This window comes from Lipotes vexillifer, unplaced genomic scaffold (genome assembly GCF_000442215.2).
Source record: "Lipotes vexillifer unplaced genomic scaffold, Lipotes_vexillifer_v1.1 scaffold1038, whole genome shotgun sequence".
NCBI classification, from domain to species: Eukaryota; Metazoa; Chordata; class Mammalia; order Artiodactyla; family Lipotidae; genus Lipotes; species Lipotes vexillifer.
In genome coordinates, this window is record NW_006780148.1 from 450,689 (window position 1) to 467,552 (window position 16,864).

The 16,864-nt window shown below is 40.9% G+C and overlaps 1 protein-coding gene across 1 annotated transcript in view; it reads right to left on the reverse strand.

The window, feature by feature from the left end:
* Positions 1-16,864, reverse strand: part of CDH17 (cadherin 17) — a gene marked incomplete at its 5' end in the record, with an annotated part of 83,390 nt that overhangs the window by 31,541 nt on the left and 34,985 nt on the right. Inside the window, 3 exons of the mRNA XM_007453239.1 lie at positions 8,711-8,902; positions 11,073-11,149; positions 14,760-14,975. Of these exons, the coding sequence (XP_007453301.1) occupies positions 8,711-8,902; positions 11,073-11,149; positions 14,760-14,975 (485 nt within the window). The remainder of the gene's footprint in view (positions 1-8,710; positions 8,903-11,072; positions 11,150-14,759; positions 14,976-16,864) is intronic.

A 16,864-nucleotide genomic window follows, 5' to 3' on the forward strand; every position in this document is an offset into this window, starting at 1 on the left:
CCAAATCCAAAGCTGAACCCCAGGAGCTGTGCGAAAAAAGAAGAGAAAGGGAAATTTCTCTGTGCAGCCTCAGGAGCAGCAGATTAAATCTCCACAATCAACTTGATGTACCTGCATCTGTGGAATACCTGAATAGACAATGAATCATCCCAAAATTGAGGTGGTGGCCTTTGGGAGCAACTGTAGACTTTGGGTTTGTTGTATACAACTGACTAGTTTCTGATTTATATGGTTATCTTAGTTCAGTTTTTAGCACTTGTTATCATGGGTGGATTTGTTTATTGATTTGGCTGCTCTCTTCTTTTTTAAATATTTTTTAATAATTAAAAAAAATTTTAGTGTAATAATTTTATTTATTTTTCTTTCTTTCTATTTTTTCTCCCTTTTTTTCTGAGCTGTGTGGCTGACAGGGTCTTAGTGCTCTGGCCAGGTGTCAGGCCTGAGCCTCTGAGGTGGGAGAGCTGAGTTCAGGACATTGGGCCACCAGAGACCTCCTGGCCCCACATAATATCAATCAGCAAGAGCTCTCCCAGAGATCTCCATCTCAATGCTAAGACCCAGCTCCACTCAATGACCAGCAAGCCCCAGTGCTGGATACCCACTGCAGAACAACTAGCAAGACAGGAACACAACTCCACCCATTAGCAGAGAGTTTGCCTAAAATCATAATAAGTTCACAGACACCCCAAAATACACCACTGGACATGGTCCTGCCCAACAGAAAGACAAGATCCAGCCTCATCCACCACAACACAGACACCAGTCCCCTCCACCAGGAAGCTTATACAACCCACTGAACTAATCTTACCCACTGGGGGCAGACACCAAAAACAATAGGAACTACAAACCTGCAACCTGTGAAAAGGAGACCCCAAACACAGTAAGTTAAGAGAAGAAAATGAGAAGACAGAGAAATATGCAGCAAATGAAGGACCAAGGTAAAAACCCACCAGACCAAACAAATGAATAGGAAATAGGCAGTCTACCTGAAAAAGAATTCAGAGTAATGATAGCAAAGATGATCCAAAACCATGGAAACAGAATGGAAAAAATAAAGAAACCTTTAACAAGGACCTAGAAGAACTAAAGAGCAAACAATGATAAACACCACAATAAATGAAGTTAAAAATTCTCTAGAAGGAAACAATAGCAGAATAACTGAGGCAGAAGAATGGATAAGTGACCTGGAAGATAAAATAGTGGAAATAACTACTTCAGAGCAGAATAAAGAAAAAAGAATGAAAAGAGTGGAGGACAATCTCAGAGACCTCTGGGACAACATTAAATGCGCCAACATTCAAATTATAGGGGACCCAAAAGAAGAAGAGAAAAAGAAACGGAGTGAGAAAATATTTAAAGAGATTATAGTTGAAAAGCTCCCTAATACGGGAAAGGAAATAGTTAATCAAGTACAGGAAGCACAGAGAGTCCCATACAGGATAAATCCAAGGAGAAACATGCCAAGACACATATTAATCAAACTATCAAAAATTAAATACAAAGAAAAAATATTAAAAGCAGCAAGGGAAAAGCAACAAATAACATACAAGGGAATTCCCATAAGGTTAATAGCTGATCTTTCAGCAGAAACTCTGCAGCCAGAAGGGAGTGACAGGACATATTTAAAGTGATGAGAGGGAAAATCCTACAACCAAGATTACTCTACCCAGCAAGAATCTCATTCAGATTCACTGAGAAATTAAAACATTTACAGAGAAGCAAAAGCTAAGAGAATTCAGCACCACCAAACCAGCCTTACAACAAATGCTAAAGAAACTTCTCTAGGCAGGAAACACAAGAGAAGGAAAAGACCTACAATAACAAACACAAAACAATTAAGAAAATGGTAAAAGGAACATACATATCAATAATTACCTTAAATATATATGGATTAAAATCTCCAACCAAAAGACATAGACTGGCTGAGTGGATATGAAAACAAGACCCATATATATGCTGTCTACAAGAGACTCACTTCAGACCTAGGGACACATACAGACTGAAAGTGAGGGGATGGAAAAAGATATTCCATGCAAATGGAAATGAAAAGAAAGCTGGAGTAGCAATTCTCATATCAGACAAAATAGACTTTAAAATAAAGACTGTTACAAGAGACAAAGAAGGACACTACATAATGATCAAGGGATCAGTCCAAGAAGAAGATATAACAATTGTAAATCTTTATGCACCCAACATAGGAGCACCTCAATACATAAGGCAAATGCTAACAGTCATAAAAGGGGAAGTGACAGTAACACAATAATAGTAGGAGAATTTAACACCTCACTTTCACCAATGGACAGATAATCCAAAATGAAAATAAATAAGGAAACACAAGCTTTAAATGATACATTAAACAAGATGGACTTAATTGATATTTATAGGATATTCCATCCAAAAACAACAGAATACATTTTCTTCTCAAGTGCTCATGGAACATTCTCCAGAATAAATCACATCTTGGGTCACAAATCAAGCCTTGGTAAATTTAAGAAAATTGAAATCGTATCAACCATCTTTTCTGACCACAATGCTATGAGACTAGATATCAATTACAGGGAAAAAAAACTGTAAAAAATACAAACACAAGGAAGCTCAACAACACACTACTAAATAACCAAGAGATCACTCAAGAAATCAAAGAGGAAATTTAAAAATACCTAGAAACAAATGACAATGAATACTCGATGGCCCAAAACCTATGGGATACAGCAAAAGCATTTCTAAGATGGAAGTTTATAGCACTACAATTCTACCTCAAGAAACAAGAAAAATCTCAGAAAAACAATGTAACCTTATACCTATAGCAATTAGAGAAAGAAGAACAAAAAAACCCCTAAGTTAGCAGAAGGAAATAAATCATAAAGATCAGATCAGAAATACATGAAAAATAAATGAAGGAAATGATAGCAAAGATCAATAAAACTAAAAGCTGGTTCTTTGAGAAGATAAACAAAATTGATAAACCATTAGCCAGACTCATCAAGAAGAAAAAGGAGAAGACTCAAATCAACAGACTTAGAAATGAAAAAGGAGAAGTAGTAACTGATACTGCAGAAATACAAAGGGTCATGAGAGATTACTACAAGCAACTATATGCCAATAAAATGGACAAATTCTTAGAACAGTACAACCTTCCGAGACTGAGACTGGAAGAAATTGAAAATACGAACAGACATATCACAAGCACTGAAATTGAAACTGTGATTAAAAATCTTCATCAAACAAAATCCCGGGACCTGACTGATTCACAGGCGAAACATTTGGAACATTCACAAACATTTAGAGCAGAGCTAACACCTATCCTTCTCAAACTCATCCAAAATATAGCAAAGGGAGGAATACTCCCAAACTCATTCTATGAGGCCACCATCATCCTGATACCAAAACAAGACAAAGATGTTACAAAAAAAGAAAACTACAGGCCAATATCACTGATGAACATAGATGCAAATATCCTCAACAAAATACTAGCAAACAGAATCCAACAGCACATTAAAAGGATCATACACCATGATCAAGAGAGGTTCATCCCAGGAATTCAAGGATTCTTCAATGTATGCAAATCAATCAATGTGATACACCATAGTTACAAATTGAAGGATGAAAAACATATGATCATCTCAATACATGCAGAAAAAGCTTTCGACAAAATTCAACACCCATTTATTATAAAAACCCTCCAGAAAGTAGGCATAGAGGGAACTTTCCTCCACATAATAAAGACTATATATGACAAACCCACAGCCAACATCATTCTCAATGGTGAAAAACTGAAACCATTTCCACTAAGATCAGGAACAAGACAAGGTTGCCCACTCTCACCATTATTATTCAACATAGTTTTGGAAGTTTTAGCCATAGCAATCAGAGAAGAAAAAGAAATAAAAGGAATCCAAATTGGAAAAGAAGGAATAAAACTGTCACTGTTTGCAGATGACATGATACTATACATAGAGAATCCGAAAGATGCTACCAGAAAACTACTAGAGCTAATCAATGAATTTGGTAAAGTAGCAGGATACAAAATTAATGCACAGAAATCTCTGGCATTCTTATACACTAATGATGAAAAATCTGAAAGAGAAATTAAGGAAACACTCCCATGTACCATTTCAGCAAAAATAATAAAATACCTAGAAATCAACCTACCTAAGGGGTCAAAAGACCTGTATGCAGAAAACTATAAGACACTGATGAAAGAAATTAAAGATGACACAAACAGATGGAGAGATATACCATGTTCTTGGATTGGAAGAATCAACATTGTGAAAATGACTCTACTACCCAAAGCAATCTACAGATTCAATGCAATCCCTACCAAACTACCAATGGCATTTTTCACAGAACTAGAACAAAGAATTTCACAATTTGTATGGAAACACAAAAGACTCCAAGTAGCAAAAGCAATCTTAAGAAAGAAAAATGGAGCTAGAGGAATCAGGCTCCCCAACTACAGACTATACTACAAAGCTACAGTAATCAAGACAATATGGTACTGGCACAAAAACAGAAATATAGATCAATGAAACAGGATAGAAAGCCCAGAGATAAACCCATGCACATATGGTCTCCTTATTTTGATAAAGGAGGCAAGAATATACAATAGAGAAAAGAGAGCCTCTTCAATAAATGGTGCTGGGAAAACTGCACAGGTACATGTAAAAGAATGAAATTAGAACACTCCCTAATACCATACACAAAAATAAACTCAAAATGGATTAAAGACCTAAATGTAAGGCCAGGCACTATAAAACTCTTAGAGAAAAACATAGGCAGAACACTCTATGACATAAATCACAGCAGGACCCTTTCTGACCCACCTCCTAGAGAAATGGAAATAAAAAAAATAAATAAAGAAATGGGACCTAATGAAACTTAAAATCTTTTGCACAGCAAAGGGAACCATAAACAAGACAAAAAGACAACACTCAGAATGGGAGAATGTATTTGCAAATGAAGCAACTGAAAAAGAATTAATCTCCAAAATATGCAAGCAGCTCATGCAGCTCAATATCAAAAAAACAAACAACCCAATCCCAAAATGGGCAGAAGATCTAAATAGACATTTCTCCAAAGAAGATATACAGATTGCCAACAAACACATGAAAAGATGCTCAACATCACTAATCATTAGACAAATGCAAATCAAAACTACAATGAGGTATCACCTCACACGGGTCAGAATGGCCATGATCAAAAAATCTAGAAACAACAAATGCTGGAGAGGGTGTGGAGAAAATAGAACCCTCTTGCACTGTTGGTGGGAATGTAAATTGATATAGCCACTATGGACAACAGTATGGAGGTTCCTTAAAAAACTAAAAATAGAACTACCATACGACCCAGCAATCCCACTACTGGGCATATACCCTGAGAAAACCATAATTCTAAAAGAGACATGTACCACAATATTCATTGCAGCATTATTTACAATAGCCAGGACATGGAAGCCACCTAAGTGTCCATCAACAGATGAATGGATAAAGAAGATGTGGCACATATATACAATGGAATATTACTCAGCCATAAAAAGAAATGAAATTGAGTTATTTGTAGTGAGGTGGATGGACCTAGAGTCTGTCATACAGAATGAAGTAAGTCAGAGAAAAACAAATACCATATGCTAACACATATATATGGAATCTAAAAAAAAAAAACCAATAGTTCTGAAGAACCTAGGGGCAGGACAGGAATAAAGAAGCAGAAGTAGAGAATGGACTTGAGGATACGGGGAGGGGGAAGGGTAAGCTGGGATGAAGTGAGAGAGTGGCATGGACATATATACACTACCAAATGTAAAATAGCTAGCTAGTGGGAAGCAGCTGCATAGCACAGGGAGATCAGCTCGGTGCTTTGAAACCACCTAGGGAGTGGGATAGCGAGGGTAGGAGGGAGATGCAAGGGGGAGGGGATATGGGGATATATGTATATGTAGAGCTGATTCACTTTGTTATACAGCAGCAAATAATACAACAATGTAAAGCAATTATACTCCAATAAAGACGTTAAAAAAAATGAAGAAAATATTAGGAAATAAAAGTAGTCTGGGGCTTCTCTGGTGCCTCAGTGGTTGAGAGTCCGCCTGCTGATGCAGGGGACATGGGTTCGTGCCCCGGTCCGGGAAGATTCCACATGCTGCAGAGCGGCTAGGCCCATGAGCCATGGCCGCTGAGCCTGCACATCCGGAGCCTGTGCTCCGCAACGGGCGAGGCCACAATAGTGAGAGGCCTGCGTACCGCAAAAAAAAAAAAAAAGTAGTCTACATTGGGATTTTAAATTTTTAAAAATGATCAACACAACGGTCCTGAAGCAATGGATGGCTTAATGGGGAGGGAAATAGAAGTAATGCTAAGCTACACACAAAAACCCACATAATAGAGTCTAATTTATTTAAAATACTGAAAACTGTATGAATACATACATCTGTCAATGTGAGTACACACAACCTAGGGGCAGTTGGCTAACATCTAGTCTATCCTCATCAAGAATCCACACCTCTGGGCTGGCTGTCACTTAGCATTTGACAGATCCTAATCAGAGATCCACACTCCAAAGGCAGCTACTACAGGCTTTGAGCTCACACTATCTCAAGCTGCACTAGAAGGTTTGTTAATTAGCAAAGTGATCCTACAAAGAGGTTTTGTGATATTAGTGGTATTCAAGACATGCAGTTTGGTTAAAATATAGTATATCTCTTGGTCATTAAATGAACAAGAGTGTAGCATCTGGCTAGTCCAGCAGCTTATACCCTTCATAGTTCCAGGATGCCAGTTCTGTTGTGTGTATCAACACCTTTTCTGTGGACAGTCAGATGAATCCTTTCACTAGAGTACTGTGCCCACAGTGCCTGAGGGACAGAGAGCTGGGACGTCACAAGCCTAAAGCACAAGTTGGATGATGTTTTTTATCCCAGCTTGTTATTAATTGAACATGGCACAGAATTCAATTATTTGTTCAACACAATGTTTATTGAACCTCCACTATGTGCCAGGCAATATTCTGGACACTTGGAATATAACCACAAACAAAATAAGGATGTGACAAAGATTTTGACCAGAGACCTGCTGTACTGTAACATACCTCCTCATGTCAAGAGCATGTGGGAGGATACTTACAGCCCTTACCTACCGCTAATCATCAAGGTTACCAATTTTTCCCTATAGGTGCCCTTTAGCCACAAATGGTCCAATTAACTTAAGCTGGTTCACAACAAGCCACCATGAAAAATTACTGACATGTGGGACTCATTCATACTGAGATGGACAGGGCTTTATCTTCTCTTAGATGCCTAGATAGCTCTGGGCCTGTGAGAGAATAGAAGCTATCTGCCCCTACCTCCTGCAAAAAGATCATGTACGTTGCCTGGACCACCCACTGCAAACTCTGAAAATTGGCCTTTCCTTCTGGGTTCTTTGTCTCCATGTAGGCAGCCATGAATAGAGGGGGAAGATGTTATGGCACCTTTTCCAAATGTCAGACTCACACAAAATACTAATGTCTTGAGTAGGTCCACACAAAAACCTCGCAGCTAAAACTCAGCGAGGCCCTTTGTCAGAAGTAGGTTATATAGTCATAATGGTATCAGAATTCTGAGATTCTGCCCCAGGGCTTCCTTCAGCATTAGCACTTTTCTCCCTGTGCTTCTATCCATTTTCTGTGAAATTATTCTATTTTGTCTTCATTTTTAGCCTCTATTTCAGCTTTCCTTTATTCTGGGTCAAAACTTTCCTCCAGAGCTTTCTTTTGCAGCCTTCAACACACTGCCCTACAAACCTTCAGCATTCAACCATGTCTGCAAAGTCTCTATTGCTGTAACTCTGACCCCTTTTATTTCTAACTACATTGGATGACAAGTGCTGCTTCCTATTGAGCCATCTGGTAAACGGTTTACATGCTCTAAAGCACAAATGAGGCAGCCATGGAGGAAAGGGTCAAACTTCAGCTGTACACAGTGGTGGATGGGAGTAGATTGAGGGAAGGATGGGAAGACCCTCTATTAAAAAGCAAGTATCATGGTAATCAAGATTTTGGCTCTAGACTACCCAGTCCTTACAAAGGGAGAGACAAAGCAAGAGCCAGTGGACTCAGCAATACCATAAAAGATGAAAGTAAGGGGTAGGCAGGGAAGAAGCCATGAAAGAATAAACTTGTTTATTAAAACTTGCCTATTAAAGGAGACCTACCAATTTCCAGTCATTATTAAAGAGGAGCCAATGGCTGGCCCACTAGAATAAAGAGTCTACAGCCTAAAGGGCTCACAGGGTTCATCTAGTCTAATACCCCACAATTGAAAAGAGAGAAATAAAGCCCGGAGCACCACCTTGCCCAAGATTTAGCAAATAAAAATATAGAACAACTGGTTATATTGGAATTTCAGGTAAACAACAAGCAATTTTTTAGTATAAGTATGTCCCAAGTATTTCATGGGACACACTTATACTAAAAATGTTCTATCTTGTAGTTTATATATTTTATATGTCAATCCTACCTCACTCTACAAAGGCTACTTGGTCAGTTAGTGACAGACCCAGAACAAGAATCCTGCCTTCTGTCTTTTGGGAGGACAGGAATGACTGAGAGTGTTCCAGGAGTCCATCACACACCTGAGAGGTCACTGCTAATATGTCACCTCTGCTTAGAGGTCCTTGAATGGTCCTAAGTAAATTAACCTTTGAAAAAGACAAATTCCATTAAACGTGCTGTTTACCTTTTTAACCTTGACATATCCAGTATTGGTTTCGGGATCTGTTTCAATCTCCAAACGTCCCTCACTGTCTCCCTGCGCAATTCGGTACAGGATTTTAGAACTTCCCGTATACGGTTCATCAGCATCGGTGGCCTGGATGGTTAAGATGACAGTTCCAATGGCTGTATCTTCAGGGAGAGTTAGGTTTCCATACTAAGAAGGAAACAGGGGAAGGAAACAATGAGAATGTCCATTGTCATCGAGTACAATTGTCAAAGGGCAAACTTGTCTCCTTGGTTTCAGAATGGACACAAGTCACAGTTTGCATCAATACTTACCAAGCATGTTTTTTTCTATTAATAAGTGGGTTACAGTTGATTTTGACATCAGTCATACTTGTAGACTGATATCCATTGTACCAGGAAACACAACGTCTCAGAGATCTACTGATAGGATTCTAAAACATATCCCTCCACTCACATCCAATATGTTTAATAACTGTAATTATCATTATAGTTGAGACAAATAGATAGCTACTATGTATTGCGTACCTACAATGTGGCAGGCACTTTACATTATTTTAATTAATTCTTAAGTCAATCAGGGAATAGTGGTGAAGAGCCTAAACTTCAAAGTTAAATGGCCTAGGTATGAATCCTAGGCTTGTCACTTATGACCTGGGTGAACTGAAATAAGTTACCTAATTTTTTAAAGTCTCAGGTTCATCATCTGTCCTTGGAGATGATGATGATAATAATAATAATAACAGAACCTACTTCATGTGTGCTGTGGTGATTTACAGAGACGATGCATATAAAACCCCATATCGAGCACATAAGTGCTCGATAAAGATAAGCACCAAAACAAAGCACCCGGGCTTCCCTGGTGGCGCAGCGGTTGAGAGTCCGCCTGCCGATGCAGGGGACACGGGTTCGTGTCCCAGTCCGGAAAGATCCCACATGCCGCGGAGTGGCTGGGCCCGTGAGCCATCGCCGCTGAACCTGCGCGTCCGGAGCCTGTGCTCCGCAACGGGAGAGGCCACAGCAGTGAGAGGCCCGCGTACCGCAAAAAAAAAAAAAAACAAAGCACCCTACTGAGTAGCTATATTATCATCTCCATTTGACAGAGGAGCAAAAGACTGGAGAGGTAAAACCCACCCAAGACCACACAGCTAGCTGGTCACAGAATTGGGATTCAAACCAATGTTTGTCCACCTCCAAAGCAGGTTCTCTTAATTAACACTGACCTATACCATCTTCCACTCCTCCGCTGAAAATCCCCCAGATCAAGTCTCTTGGCATGATGATCATGAAGATGGTAACAGGCAGGGTCCGGGAAAGGACCACGGCAATGAAAGAAGTGGGCTCACCTTTCTAAGGCCCAGTTTGCCTTTCCAAGCTCTGAGATACCCAAAGCAGGACTCTTACCCTCAATCTAAAAACACTGTCTAGATGTAATGCAAGGAAACTACAACACACAGAAAGGATCAAATGCCCAAGAGAATGGAGGCAGAGTAGAAACAGGCTCTTACTCTCACACTTGCTTAACCTCAGTGCCTACTATACAAGTTATATTGTCACACTTTTTACCTCCTCAAACTCTCCCATAAATCAATTCCCATTCTTTGTCACTGCCTTATCCCTATTGTGATTTATAAACATCATCACAAGGCTCTGGGCCAACTCATAAACTGACTTCAAACATAACAATCTAGCCAAAAAGGCTTCTCTCTTCTCCAGAATAAATAATAGAGGCATCCATTTTAAGGGAAGCATCGATCAAACTACCCCCACATTAATAATAAGTTAACTTGAATTCTTCTTGATATATTCAACTGATCATTTTTCTCTTGCTCTTTTTTCCAAAATCTAATTCTTGCATATGTCTTGGGCACATTTTTTGGCATAAACCAGAGATTAGTTTTTTCTTCCCCTTTTCTCTTATCCAATAATTACAAAATGAGTTTAAATTGCCAATATTCAAAATTTTAAATTCTGACTACACATGCTTGTTTGAGACCTAGCAGTAACCTATTTATTGTCCTGCTACACACAAAATATATAATGACAAACTGCAAGCAGCCACTCAACTCCTTTCAATTGGACAAAGATTGTGGTTGTAGCTTCCAAGCAGTCCTTGAAATAAATGAGCTGTTGGCAAAAGTTTTTAATAAAAAAACCAGATGCTTCCAGATACTATAACAGTGAATGTTACTGTTCCCTGAAGATTTCCACTGAAGATGATGTTTGAGTTTGGTACCAGTGCATTGACTAAGATATTAAGTCTGGCATTTTCCCTAACTACTGTTTGTGTCTTTATTCCAGAAGTAGGGGTCAGGTAAATATGAACAAAGTAAAGAAAAAGCAAGGTGATAACTACTCACATCTGATTTTTCAAAGATGGGGATCTGATCATTGATATCAATAATGTTGATCTGCACAAAGCAGAGGGTCTTGAAATCTGAAAATCAAAGTCATATCACAGAAATTTTCACTGAAAATCATGCATTAAAATCAGAAATCTGCAAGAAAAACAGTTGGCAAGTAAAGTGACGGCCATAGCCACAATTGTACTATTGACATGCACTTTGTGTGGTGAGGGGATTCTCTGCTCCCCACCTGCACCCATGAGCAGGTCACCAAGGGCTGAAGAAAACCCCACGAGAGGCTCCCCTGGGCTTCCCACTCCCTCTACCTGCCCCCTCCTCAGTAAGGCTTGTCCCCAAGCAAGATCTTTCTTTTCTGTGAAGCAGCTTCTCTTTTCTGGCTAGTGAAACTTATGTAGCCTTCAAAGCCCAGTACAAAACTATCCTTCTAGAAAGACTTCTTTGAGCATCCCAGAGGGTTGTCTTTCCTACTCTGAACACTTCCAGCACTTACTGTCCTGTATCCCTTCTGCCCCCCCTAAAGGGAAGGCCCAAGTGAGGGAGGAAAGGTACAATTAGCCCCCTTCAAAAGGCCTGGCTGCCCAGCCTACAGAGGCAGGGGTAGCTCATAGAACTCTGGGAGATGGCATAGGCTTTGAGGGGTGGGTTTGACAATTCAGAGACCTAGTCAGAGACAGCAGGTTCAACCTAAGTCCAAGATGAGCATGGAGTACAGGTGGGGATGGGATCCCCAGGGAAATATCCACAGTGAGAACCAACATGATAGGTTTATGGTTGGGGTTTCCATTGTTCTAGCTATGAAGCAGGGTATTATACAAGGGCTAAGACTCTGGGCTTTGGAACCCCACTGCTCAAATTCTTTCTCTGCTACTCATCAGACGTGTGAGAACCTGGGAATGTCACTCGAAATCTCTGTGCAGTAGTCAGTTTATCTAGAAAATGGAGACTGCAACAGAGCCAAGGTTCTCGTCCTAACTAACATTGTTAGCACTCTCTATGTACCAGGCACCATATTAAGTGCTTTGCTTACATGACTTATTTCATCTTCATTCTAACTCCGTGATGTAGGTACAATGATCATTCTCATTTGATTTTGAGTTCACACTCAAATGAGTTCACACACATGATGAGTTCACACACATCATTTGAGTTCACAAATGAGGAAGCCAAAGGACAGAGAAGTTGGTGACCTGACCAAGGTCATACAACTAACTTGTGGTCAAGCCAGAATTCAAATCCATGTGTTCCTTTTCCCTCTCTGTCCACTCTCCACCCTTCACCCTGCTTTGTGCCCTGGAGGCTGACCTTAGGAACTGCATCAGTGGGCATCCTGGCCCTCTGGGTAGAAGTTGGGTTCCACCAGTGGTAGCACTGGCAGGAGATCTAAGGAAGGGCAGGAGGAACAGGGTCAGGGTCTAGTTCCCCACTGCCAGCAGCCTCTTCTATAGGCATAGGAACAGGCCTTGTTCCTTCAGGGGATGTTAACTTCCCTCATCCCTTCTCACCTTCAGGTAAGAAAGGCTGCCATTGTGCTTCACACCCCCTGTTGGTTTCCCATAACCCCTACCTCCAGCCTTTACAAATAATCCCCTCTCTAAACACTTTTTGGTTACTTCTTTTGAGGGGGCTGTTTCCTGCTGGGATCCTGACAAATATACTCACACAGCCTAGCTCTAAAGCTTGTGCTCAATGCATTGGACACAAAGCCAGGTATGTAATCTAATAATAACAGTATTACAAATAAGTGGATGTTAACTCAAGTTGGGTCCAGTCCCCAGAACATTTGTAGACAGCAAGAATGGCTGAAGATTTCAGGAGGTCCCAGGGCCTGAACTCACTGGCTCCCCGCTCTGCACAAACCTTATTTGGGCCAGCAATGGACCTCCTGGCTAACAGACCTTCCCTGATTTTAGGTAAAACTATGTTAATTACCGCCTACCAGTCTAATTTTCTATAGTACGCAACTGGATGTTTAACTCCATCAATACACATATATAGTTATATATAAATATACTGTATAATTTGGTCCATATAGTCTATAGATGTACTCAGGTACATAGACAATTTGTAATCTGATGCTCTTGCAGCCTCAAACTGCTTCAGGTCCCCATGCATTTTCACATGGGCTTTCTTCTCCTCTGTAAGCCTTTACACTATTTTGTAACTTGTCATATTCATCCATCAAAATTCAGATCAATGACACCTCTTCCAGAAAGCTTTATCAGCTCTCTACCTCTCCACTGAGTCACTCATTGCCTTCATGGGCTACCTTGTACATATTTCTTACAATTTATTTATTCACATGTCCATCTCCTCTACCACAAATGTTCCTTGAGGACAGACACGGGGTCTTATTCATTAGTGTATCCCCAGTACCTTGAATGGTGCCTCAATCACGGTAACTGCTCAATAACTGCTGAAAGAACGGCTGGCTAATGGTGTGAGATTGTCGGCTCATCATGGGCAGGGATGATTTATTATACCCACTTCTGTTGTACCTCTTAACATAATGCTAGACATTATGTTAGACCCTTAATATTTGCCTAATCACTATGTCTCAAACATTCTGCTTCAGGGGCCTGCTAAACCCCAGCTCTCTTCAGTATCTCAGCAACTGTGTAATGAAGAAAAATGTGAAGCACAGTATGAAATGGTGCTCTTTACTTCAGCACACCTGTATAATCTCTCTCTCGTAGCATAACAATTACTGAACTATTTGGTAATCTAAGATTCAGTGCCAGTTAAAGAACGATTCTTAGCCTAGGAGTATTAACGATCTTAAAATAAGCCTGTCCCTGAGTTCATGTAAGTTTGTGTGTCTGTACAATTTGTTGATAATGTGTACATTTGTTGAGGAATTCATAGTTTCCATCAGATCCTCAAAGGGTCTCATGACTTAACAAAGATTAAATACCACTTGTTTTGAAATTGTATAAGGCGTTAAGGAAGAATGTCTCCAGATATCATCAAATGGCCACCTAGAAGCTAATATAAGAAGATAAAACTTCCCAAATGATACATTTTTCCTTCACTGTCATACAGTAGAATCCTTTGAGTCTGAAAGGGAGACTTGGGAAGTACAACTAATTTTCTTGTTTGTGACCATGGTGGCCATGACAACGTGCCTTGCCAACCCATCACCACATTGGCACCAAGGCCTTGATTCCCATTGGATGCCCCAAGCCAGTGACAGAGCAAGGCCGGCAGGCTAAGGTAGGCCTGTTTTGGAGATCACAGACTCCTTCCACGGCCAACTTTGGACCCCTAATCACCTTGCTGAGCTTCCCTTTGACTGCTTAGTGGTCTATGGTACTCCCACCACTGTCCTTCCTTCTCTCCTTCATTCAGCGTCCGGCTTGTATTGAGGTCTGATGGCTCTCCCAGCCTTCTCTCTATCCTTCCCCATTTTTTCTCATAGGCAATTCCCCTAATAAAATCCTTATATATTTAATCCCCTCTTGGGCATCTTCTTCTCAGGGAACCACCATAATAATGTTGCCTAAGCTGCCACTCTGGCCATTACCATGTTGGACCTGCTGCCTCTGTGCTGTGTTTTACATAGGAAGCAAGAACTCTTAAACAGCATCCTTCTGTAATACACCCAGGCATTAGAGCAGCCTAACAAATCACAACTAGAAAGAAAACAAGTGTTATCACTCTTGGCACAGTGAAGGTGATACTAACCTTTGTCAGACACCTCTACTGTCAAGTTGTACTGCGGAGTGTCTCGCTTCCGCAAGGACTGCATGGCTAACTGAAACATTCCTGAGTAGGCTTGGACCAGGAAGAGTCCATCTCTAGGAACTTTGGGGGTTTGATCCACAATTCTGTATCCTAAAGCACTGTTGATAGTGTTTTCTTCATCCATGTCATGAGCAATAAGTGTTCCAATACTGTCCCCTGTAGAGAAGAAAAGAAGGAGACCCATCCATTATAGGCTCTTTTTACTCTATTAAAAAATTATTTCACTGAAGAATCAGGTTCCTAGAAAGCACTGGAAGTAACTTTGAGTAGGATACTAAAGTTCTTAGATCGATGTTGGTTCTTCTAACCCTTTCAGTAGTGCAGTGTGTGGAGAAGTGTCTTTGTCTGCTAGGGGCACCATAACAAAGTACCACAAACTGAATGGCTTTAACAACAGAAACTTATTTTCTCACAGTTTCTGGACACTAGATGTCTGAGATCAAGGTGTCAGCAGGGTTGATTTCTTCTGAGAGCTTTCTCCTTGGCTTGTAGATAGCTGTCTGGTGCATGTGTTTTCACATGGTCTTCCCCCGTACTTGTATCTGTCCAGATTTTTTCTTCTTAGAAGGACACCAGTCATATTGGCTTAAGACCCACACTAATGACATCATTTTAACTTAATTACCTCTTTAAAGACCCTATCTCTAAATAATAGTCACCCTTTAAGTTGCTGGAGGTTAGGACTTCACCATATGAATTTTAGGAGGACACAGTTCAGGATCTTGAGATGAACTCATCTTGGATTTACTTTTTTTTTTTTTTAATTTACTTTTGGCTATGTTGGGTCTTCTTGCTGTGCACAGGCTTTCTCTAGTTGTGGCAAGAGGGGGCTACTCTTTGCTGCAGTGTGTGGGCTTCTCATTGCGGTGGCTTCTCTTGTTGCAGAGTACAGGTTCTAGGCACACAGGCTTCAATAGTTATGGCACACAGGCTCAGTAGTTGTGGTTCGCAGGCTCTAGAGCACAAGCTCAGTAGTTGTGGCACGCGGCTTAATTGCTCCGCGACATGTGGGATCTCCCCGGACCAGGGATCGAACCTGTGTCCCCTGCATTGGCAGGCGGATTCTTAACCACTACACCACCAGGGAAGTCCCTCATCCTGGATTTGGAGTGCACCTTAAATCCAGTGATGGGTGTTCTTATAAGAGGAAGAGAAAACCCAGAGACGCCCACAGAGGAGGAGGCAATGTGAAGAGAGCGCAGAGACCGCAGCGATGCTGCCACAAGCAGCCAAGGAGCCACAAGGAGCCAGAAGAGGCAAGGAAGAATTCTCCCCTAGCTGGCACCTTGATTTCAGACTTCTAGTCTCCAGAACTCTCAGCAAATAAATTTCTGTTGTTTTAAGTCACCAAGTCCGTGGTAATTTGTTACGGCCACCCTCAGACACTAATACACAAGGCAAATGGTAAAACTAAACAAGGACAAGCCAACCGTGGTTACTTCTAAGTAACTTTCTGGAAAAATGGCAAAGACTGACTCCACCCCAAAGATAAAGACGGGCACGGGACGGAGAGCAGGGACCGTTTCTGCCTTGCTGCAGCTTATGGTCCTAAGTTTTATTTCTGTTGACGTCTCAGTCCAGGGAGTTCCAGAAGTTTGGCTCTGACTCAGTGCTCCACCCAGGTCTGGCTGAATTCTGATAGGTGCTGGGTCATCTTGCTCTGTGAAATGGGAATTGTGGGTTTCTCTACACACAGCCAGAATCCCATGTGAGGGCTAAAACTTGAATATGTATTCCCCACTTGTGGAGGTCAGTTTCAACCCCTCCCCCATGTTACTTTGCATCTACTGATTTATAGGGAGATTTGGAGGGTTTGTGAGGGGAGGAATGGAAGTACCTATGTTATGTCTATAATGGAGCTGGCACGTGCAGACGTGTCTCATGGGCTGGGGAGGCGGGGCAACATGGGGAGCAGAAGAGAACACATATCTAGTGTTCCAGCGCCTGCCATTTCTGCTTTCACAAACAACCGAGTCACCTTTGGAACATGCATCTGCCCTTGTAAGAAAAGCATCTGTGTGTTGGAATGAAAGAGGGCCTTGCTA